Raw genomic sequence first — 9,254 nt, 5'->3', positions numbered from 1 at the left:
AATTATGGCCAGTGCTTCCACAATTTCCACACTCACTTCCCTCAGTGTCTTGAAATGCATCTCATCTGGTCCCGATGCCTTGTTCACTTTAAGTACAGACAGCCTCCCCAATTCCACTTCCTTATCAATTTTAAACCCCTCGAGTGACTGAATTTCTTCCTCTTTCACCAGGACCTGGGTAGCATCTTCTTTCTCGTTAAAGACTGAGGCAAAGTATTCATCAATACGTCAGTCGTGCCCCCTGCTTCCACGTGTAAATAACACCCTGTTGGGTCCTCCATTGGCTCCACTCTTCCCTTTACCACCGAAATAGTGAAGTAATCTGTAGCCACATAAAATAGGCAGTATGGGGTCACACAGGATAAACTTACTGCTAATAACAGGGGAACTATTAAATAGTCGCTTAGGCCAGTTTTTTTAAATCAGACTAACATAGTGGAAGTGAGAATACAACAGTCAGTAAGACACTCAGTGTGAATTGTTCTCAGACATCCTGAGAGAGCTTGTAGAAGATGCTATAGAAATACAACTCTCTGCAAAAACCCGCCTGGCGCAGGCGCACAGCCCGCGTGACATCACCACGCACCACGTGACCCAGAACAGGTGACGTCACTACGTGTTTTGGCCATGTGATCCGCCAGGCGGTGGGGAAAATGGCGATGGTTGTAGCTGTAGAGTCCCAGAAGTTGAGGTGTGTGTTTGTGGGGTCAGCGCTGGGAATAAAGCCCAGCTCCATTCTCTGAGTTGTGCCATATCTATAGGTGGTGGAAGTGGAGCTCGGGGAGGTTAAGGCCTGGGCTTGTGTGTGTCTGGGGTTCCAGGCCGGCGGCTCCGGCCGGGGGGGCGGGGCTGTGCGGTGTGTCTGTATCTCTCGGGTTTCACTCTCTCTCTCTCTCTCTCTGTCTCCGCAGCCACAGGAAATTGCGGGCGCAACTGAAGAAGGAGAAGCGGAGGAAAAGGAGGCAGGAAGAGGCCAGACAGCGGCAGGCAGGTGGGAACTGGGGCCAGGAGTGGGTATTAGGGCAGGGCCTCTGAATGTTTGGGTGCTGCTGGCGAGAATGTGAGTGGGCACAGGGTGTGGATGGCCACAGTGTTGCAGGTGGGCATGGTGCTTTGGGTGGGGGTGGGTGCAGGGAGTGGGGTACTGTGGGTGGGTGCAGGGGGTGTGGGTACTGTGGGTGGGTGCAGGGGGTGTGGGTACTGTGGGTGGGTGCAGGGGGTGTGGGTACTGTGGGTGGGTGCAGGGTGTGTGGGTACTGTGGGTGGGTGCAGGGTGTTGGTGCTGCAGAATATAGAAACATAGGAGTAAACTGTTCATCATGCTGAATCTGCCCCGTCACTCAATACGAGTTTGGCTAATCGTTGGCCTCAACACCTTCTTGCCCGCTCCCCAGATCCCTTGATTCCCCAAGGGAATTCTGTCTATCCCATCCTTACGTTTATTCAATGGAATATCCACAATCCTCTGGGGTAGAGAATTCCAAGGATTCACAAAGCTTTGAGTGAAATAATTTCTCCTCATCTCAGTCCTGAACGATTGACCCCTTATCTTGATACTGGCCCCTGTGTTTTAGATGCTCAGCCAGGGGGAAACAACCTCTGTCCCTACCCTGTCAAGCCCCCTCAGAGTCTTGTATGTTTCAATGAGGTCCCTTCATTCTTCTAAATTTTAGAGAATTTCGATCCAATTTACTCAGCCTCTCATCATGGGACAGCCTTCTCATCCAAGGAACCAATCTAGCAAACCTTTGCCGTATGGCCTCCAATGCAAGTATCTTTTCTTCAACACGGAAACCAAAACTACACATTGTATTCCAGGAGTAGTCTCACCAAAGCCCTGTACAATTGTAGCAAGACTTCACTCTTCTTGTACATCAATCCCCTTGCACTAAAGGCCAACATGCCATTTGTCTTCTAATTGCTTGTTTTTCTATTCTTACTAAGTGAATAACCTCACTTGCATATCTTATACTCCATCTGCCAGCTTGTTGTCCACTCACTTAATCTGTCAATAATTGTTGCAGCCCCTTTGCATCCTCCTCACTGCTTACATTCCCACCTAGCTTTGTATCATCAGCAAACTTAGATATGTTACTCTGTCTCAGTTGTTTCACACTGCCACACACACTGGCTACATGAGTGGCATTTTCCAGTAACAGGAGGCTGCTGTCATTCCAAAAAGACATTCTGTCGACCACATAATTGAGCAATGTTGTGTATGAATTTCAGTGCCAGTTCGATGGCAGGTATGTAGGCCATACATCCAAGAGATTGGCTGATTGAGTACGGTCTGTATTTTGTTGATTACGAACAACTGAAGGAGCATCATCTTTGACTCAGTCAGCCTGTGCTTACAAAACCCAAAACAAAATGTCTACGTTAGGTGTGATTTTGTGATTGGGCAACACTTGTTGAACAATCCTGAATGCACTAATAGCAACAATAACAACCAATTTAAGATAATCAGCCAAGCTCATAGTGTGGCTCATTCACGTTTGCTACAAGTGACATGCATTCATATGCAGGAACCCGTTCTCTGCAAACAAAAGGAATATGTTCGATCCTTGTGCCTTTTTTGAATTACCTGAGAGATTGGGGAGCCTATAGTTCCACATTGGCCAGGGTGTTGCCGTGGAGAAAGCAATCAGTTAAGTTGCTAAACAGTCAGCATCCCTTTCTTCTCTAGTGTAAATTGTTGTTTGTTTGAAATCTGGCATTCTTGCATTTGTCCTGATGAGTGTAAGACGATAGGTTTCACCAACATCTCTTTTCAGCACCACACTCTGCTTGCCTAAATCATTGATATAGACTGTAAATGGCTGAGGTTTCAGCCTCAGCTTTGTAGGACTCCACTAGTCACAGCCTGCCAACTTGAAAATGTCCTATTTATCCTTACTCTTTGCCTCCTGTCCATTAACCAATCCTCTTTCCATGCTAATATATTATCCCCAGCTCTATAGTCCCTTATCTTGTTGTAACCTTTGGCGCAGCACCTTATCTAATACCTTTTGGAAGTTCAGGTATATCACATCTGCCGGTTTCTCTTTATCAACCCTATTTACGGACTTAAAAAACCCCATAAATTTATTAAACATGATTTCCCTTTTAAAATCATGTTGCCTTTGATCACGCTATGATTTTCTAAATGCATTTTTAAGACTTCCTTAACAATAGATTCCAGCATTTTCCTGATGACAAATGTGAGACTAACTGACCTGTACTTGTAAAAGCTTTTATAATTGTCTCTATTCCTAGCCAGTTTAACCTCAAATTCTATTTTTACCCTTTTGCCACCAAAACACTCCTAAACCTCAGGTTTAGTGCTATTCTTTGCCACATTATAGACCTCCAATTAGACAGCAGGTTATATTAGACTTGGGACTGTGTAATGTGATAGGATTAATTAATGATCTCAGAGTAAAGGCAGAGTAGGTAGCAGTGACCACAATATGATTGAATTTTACATCCAGTATGAAAGGGAGAAGAGTGGGTCTAAGAGTAGTATTTTAAACTTAAAGGCAACTTTGGTGGGCATGAAAGCTGAGCTTGCTGAAGGTAACTGGGATATGAGGCTAGGGTTAGATCAATAGAGAAGCGGTGGCAGACATTTAAGGGGATTTTTCAGAATAAGTATATTCCTACTATAAAGCAAAGTTCAAAAGAGAGGACCCACCATCCATGGTTAACTGAAGAAGTTGTATAAAGCATCAAACTTAAGGAAAAAGCATGTAACTGCATAAAGATGAGTGACAGGTCAGAATATAATGAACTGCAGAGAATGACTAAAAGATTAATCAGGAGAAAGAATTTAGAGTATGAGAGGAAGCCAGCTAGAAAAGTAAAAACTGATAGCAAGAGTTTCTACAGGTTTTTAAACAGGAAAAGAGTAGGCAAAGTGAGTGCTGTTGCTCTAGAGAGTGAAAATGGGGAGTTAATAGCAGATAATAAGGAAATGGCAGATGAAATGAACAAGTATTTTGCTTCACTGTAGGCATTTGATAAGGTGCCAAGTCAAAGGTTATTGTGGAAAATAAAAGCTCATGGGTAGGGGGTAACATTACCATGGATAGAAGATTGGCTGGATGGCAGAAAACAGTATGTATAAACCGGTCTTTGAGTGGCAGGATGTGACATGTATAGTCTTACAAGGGTCTGTACTGGGGGCTCAACTTTTGACAATTTACATCAATGACTTAGATGAGGGGAGCGAAGGTGTGGTAGTTAAATTTGCAGATGATACAAAGACAGGTAGGAAAGTATATTGAGAGGAAGACATCGGGAATTTGAGACGGACATTGGTTGAGAGAGTGGGCAAGGATCTGGCAGATGGTGTATAACGTAAATGGAGAAAGACTGCAGAATTCAGAGGTGTGGAGGGTTAAAGAACAAAGAAAAGTACATCACAGGAATGGGCCCTTCGGCCCTCCAAGCCTGCGCCAATCATATTGCCTGTCAAAATAAAACATTTTGCACTTCTGGGGTCCGCATCCCTCTATTCCCATCCTATTCATGTATTTGTCAAGCTGCCTCTTAAACACCACTATCGTACCTGCTTCCACCACTACCTCTGGCAGCGAATTCCAGATACTCATCACCCTCTGCGTAAAAAAACTTGCCCCGCACATCTCCTCTAAAGTTTCCTCCTCTCACCATAAATCTATGTCCCCTAGTAATTGACTCTTCTACCCTGGGAAAAAGCTTCTGACTATCTACTCTGTCCACGCCACTCATAATTTTGTAAACTCCTATCCAGTCGCCCCTCAATCTCTGTCGCTCTAGTGAGAACAATCCGAGTTTCTCCAACCTCTCCTCATAGCTAATAACCTCCAGACCAGGCAGCATTCTGGTAAACCTCCACTGCACCCTCTCCAACGCCTCCATATCCTTCTGGTAATGTGGCGACCAGAATTGCACACAATATTCCAAGTGTGGCCTAACCATGGCTCTATACAGCTGTAGCATGACTTCCCAGCTTTTATACTCAATACCCCTGCCAATGAAGGCAAGCATGCCATATGCCTTCCTGACTACCTTATTTACCTGCGTTGCTACTTTCAGTGACCTGTGGACCTGTACACCCAGATCCCTCTGCCCGTCGATGCACTTAAGGGTTCTGCTATTTACTGTATAATTCCTACCTGTATTAGACCTTCCAAAATGCATTACCTCACGTTTGTCTGGATTAAACTCCATCTGCCATTTCTCTGCCCAAGCCTCCAACCGATCTATATCTCGTTGTATCCTTTGACAGTCCTCTTCACTAACTGCAACTCCTCCAACCTTAGTGTCATCTGCAAACTTACTAATTAGCCCAGTTACATTTTCCTCCAAATCATTTATGTATACTACAAACAGCAAAGGTCCCAGCACTGATCCCTGCGGAACTCCACTAGTCACAGCTCTCCATTCAGAAAAGCACCCTTCTGCTGCTACCCTCTGTCTTCTATGACCAAGCCAATTCTGTATCCGTCTTGCCAGTCACCTCTGATCCCGTGCAACTTTACCTTCTGTACCAGTCTGCTATGAGGGACCTTGTCAAAGGCCTTACTGAAATCCATGTAGATAACATCCACTGCCCTTCCATCGTCGATCATCTTTGTCACTTCCTCTAAAAACTCGATCAAGTTAGTGAGACACGACCTCCCCTTCACAAAACCATGCTGCCTTTCACTAATACACCCATTTGCTTCCAAATGTTTGTAAATCCTGTCACGAAGAATTTCCTCCAATAATTTCCCTACCACTGATGTAAGGCTCTTTCCTGGTTATCCTTGCTACCCTTCTTAAACAATGGAACAACATTGGCCATTCTCCAGTCCTTTGGGACCTCACCCGTAGCCAGTGAGGATACACAGATTTCTGTCAAGGCTCCTCCCTTGCCTCCCTCAGTACTCTGGGGTAGATCCCATCTGGCCTTGGGGACTTATCCACCTTACTATTCTTCAAGATGCCTAACACCTCTTTTTTGATCTCAACATGATCCAGGCTATCTACATACTCTTCCCTAGACAAATCGACCACTAAGTCCTTCTCTTTGGTGAATACTGATGAGAAGTACTCACTTAGTATCTCTCGCATTTCTTCTGGCTCCACACACACATTCCCACCTCTGTCCCTGAGTAAGCCTACCCTTTCCCTGGCTACCCTCTTGCTTTTTGCATATGTATAAAAGGCCTTGGGATTTTCCTTAATCCTGGTTGCAAATGACTTTTCGTGACCCCTCTTAGCCCTCCTGACTTCTTGCTTAAGTTTCTTCCTACTTTCTTCATATTCTCCATGGGCTTCATCTGTTCCTAACCTTCTAGCCCTTACGAATCTAGGTGTTCTAGTGCATGACTCACAAAAAGTTAGTATGCAGGTACAGGGTGTCATCAAGAAGGCCATTAGAATGCTATCCTTTATTACGAGCGGAATTGAATACAACAGTAAGGATGTTATGCTTCAGTTATATAGGGAATTGGTGAGACTGCATCTCAAATACTGTGTGTCATTTTGGTCTCCTTATTTAAGGAAGGATGTAAATGCATTGGTGGCGGTTCAAAGGAGGTTTACTAGATTGATACCTGGAATTATTGGGTTGTCTTATGAGGAAAGGTTGGACTGACTAGGTTTGTTTCCACTGGAGTTTAGAAGAGTGAGGGGTGATTTGATTGAAGTATACAAGATCCTGAACGGCCTTGACAAGGTGGATGTGGAAAGGATGTTTCCTCTTGTGGGTGAGTCCAGAACTAGAGGGCACTGTTTTAAAATTAGGACAGAGATGAGGAGAAATTTTTTCAGGGTTGTGGGAGTTTGGAACTTTCTGGGTCACTGAATATTTTTAACGCAGTGGTAGATAGACTTTTGTTAGGCAAGGGAATCAAAAATTATTGGGGTTTGATGGGAAGCTAGAACTTGAAACACAAACACATCAGCCATGATCTTACTGAATGTCAGAGCAGGCTTGAGGGGCCAAATGACCTACTTCTACTTTGTATGTTCTTTTTAACACTATCCTTAATTTTCTTAGTAACCCACATGAATCTTTCTTGCTAAGTTTTACTTTTCAATGGAATGTGTTTTTGATGAACTTTTGAAGTCTTTATTTGAATAATTCTCACTTTAATTACCATTTTTTAGTCTATTTAATCGGTATTAGTGAGCTTGCTGTCATCTATGTAATTGGCTTTGTTTAATTTAATATTCATGTTTGGGATTAGAGCATGTCGCTTGATGTGGCATTTAATTGTATTATCATTAATTTCTCCCAGCGAGTCTTTTCCTATGAGATTACTAATTAACTCTGCCTCATTGTACAATGCCAAATCTAAAATGGCTTCATCCCTAGCTGGTTCCACAACACACTGTTCTGGGAAATTGTCAGGAAATTCAGTGATGGTAATGCCATTGAATGTCAAGGGAAGACGGTTAGATTCCCTCTTGTTGGAGATGGTCGTTGCCTGGTACTTGTGTGGTGCGAGTGTTACTTGCCACTTTGCACATGCCCTAACCATAATCTTCAAATGTTCTCACCTACATCCTTTAAAACTTGTAAGATGTAACCACCTGGCCTGGGGATTTGTCACTCTTTAGTGCCATTATTTCCATTGCTGTCATTTTGCCAATGTTAATTTTGTTGAGTCCCTGTTCCTGGTTCAGTATTAGTTTCCTTGGGTTGTCTGGCATGCTGACCTCTTCCTCTGTTCCTATTTGTTTAGCTTGTCCACTGTTTCCTTATTTTCATGGACAATATCACCACTATTGGTTTTCAAGGGGCCCACACTGCTCCTGAATACACACTTCCCAATATAATTGAAAAATAGTTTTTGTTGATGTTGATATCTCTTGTAAGTTTCTTTTCCATGCTCTCTTTTAGCAGTTCTTACTGTTTTGTCACTCTTCATTCTCATTCACCAGGATCTTTGCTATTTTTTTACATTCCTGTATGATTTTCTTTGTCCCCCTCCTCATTAGTTGTCCATGACAAGTCACTGCTCTTTAGGGGTGTAAACTGGTTCTGAAACATGTTCACTTTTTTTAAATACCTTCCACTGATCTTGCCCAGCTTACTGTGGACAATCCGTACCTCCATGAAGTCAGCCTTACACAATCTAGAATCTTCTTGTGAATAGCATAATGTAAATATTTCAGTGATCCATTTCAATGATTGGTTTCAATCTTTATTTTCATTTGTAATATTTTGAAATAATTTAATATAACAAATTGGCATGGTCATGTAGAATAACAGATACTTAGTGCTGCTGTTGGTACCAATGGACAATTTGCAATTCTACAACATTCTTTTTACATTGAGTGCAAAAACAGTGGGTACTAATCAGGAGGGGGAAATTTAAAAAGATAGATTGGGAATGAAAGGCACAACAGAAGAAAAGTTTGTATTTTTTTTTGAAAGAGTAGAGTGGGTGAGAGAAGTGAATATAGAGGGTTGGACTATAGAGGCAAAATGAGGTGCCATCAGTAGCTGAGATACGAAAAACAGTAAGACGTTAATGGAGCGGAAGGGGGCATACAGGAATTGAAGAGGTAACAGCTACCAGTGAGTGAATTTAAGACTAATACAGACTTTGGCTCATGAAGTCATTTATACTTTGACAGTCATAGTCATAGTATGAATTAAATCACTCAGCCAATAAGTTTGATCAATTTCTTGTTCATGCAAATTGGGTGTACATGTGTGCAGTGGTTATAATGCTGGAGTAGTAATTCAGAGACCTGGACTAATAATCCAGGCTGTGCGAGTTTAAATCCTAGAATGGCAATGAGAATTTAAAGTTAGTTGTCAAAATCTGGAATCCTTTAAAGTGATCATGATTATTGTAAAAACCCAGTTGGTTCACTGATGTGCTTTAGGGAAAGAAACCTACCTCTGTCATTGATTTTGAACACCCTCTCATCTCCCAATCACAATCAACCTACAGGAACAATTCAGTTCTTATGATGATGGTAATGACAAGTGTTCCGCTTTGCCATAATGTCATGATAGCTAGATCACTGATTTGAACTTAGCAGAAATGATCTGATTCTCACATTTAAATCACTTGCTTTCCTAATATCTGGTTGTTCTAACTGCCTTTTATTTAACACATACAAACCTGAATTGTGGAGGGGGAAGGAAAGCTATTTTAAATTGCAGATGTTGAGCACTTTTTGGATAGTCAGCATATTTGCTACAATACACTGCCTAAGAAGAGGAGAAATGGTTGAAGCCCCAGTACTGACCCCTGCAGCACTCCACTAGTTAGAATTTTCCAATG

At 42.6% G+C, this 9,254-nt stretch overlaps 1 protein-coding gene across 2 annotated transcripts in view; it reads left to right on the top strand.

Annotated features, from left to right (window-relative positions):
• Window positions 1-603: 603 nt before the first annotated feature.
• The window catches only part of zrsr2 (zinc finger (CCCH type), RNA-binding motif and serine/arginine rich 2), a 38,956-nt gene continuing 30,305 nt past the window's right edge, over window positions 604-9,254 (top strand). For both annotated transcript variants that reach the window (XM_041210767.1, XM_041210766.1), the window contains exons 1-2: window positions 604-691; window positions 912-991. In XM_041210767.1, coding sequence (XP_041066701.1) covers window positions 654-691; window positions 912-991 — 118 coding nt within the window. In that variant the 5' untranslated portion in view covers window positions 604-653. The remainder of the gene's footprint in view (window positions 692-911; window positions 992-9,254) is intronic.

This window comes from Carcharodon carcharias, chromosome 18 (genome assembly GCF_017639515.1).
Source record: "Carcharodon carcharias isolate sCarCar2 chromosome 18, sCarCar2.pri, whole genome shotgun sequence".
In the NCBI taxonomy this organism is placed as follows: Eukaryota; Metazoa; Chordata; class Chondrichthyes; order Lamniformes; family Lamnidae; genus Carcharodon; species Carcharodon carcharias.
This window is presented reverse-complemented; position numbering and strand designations above follow the sequence as displayed.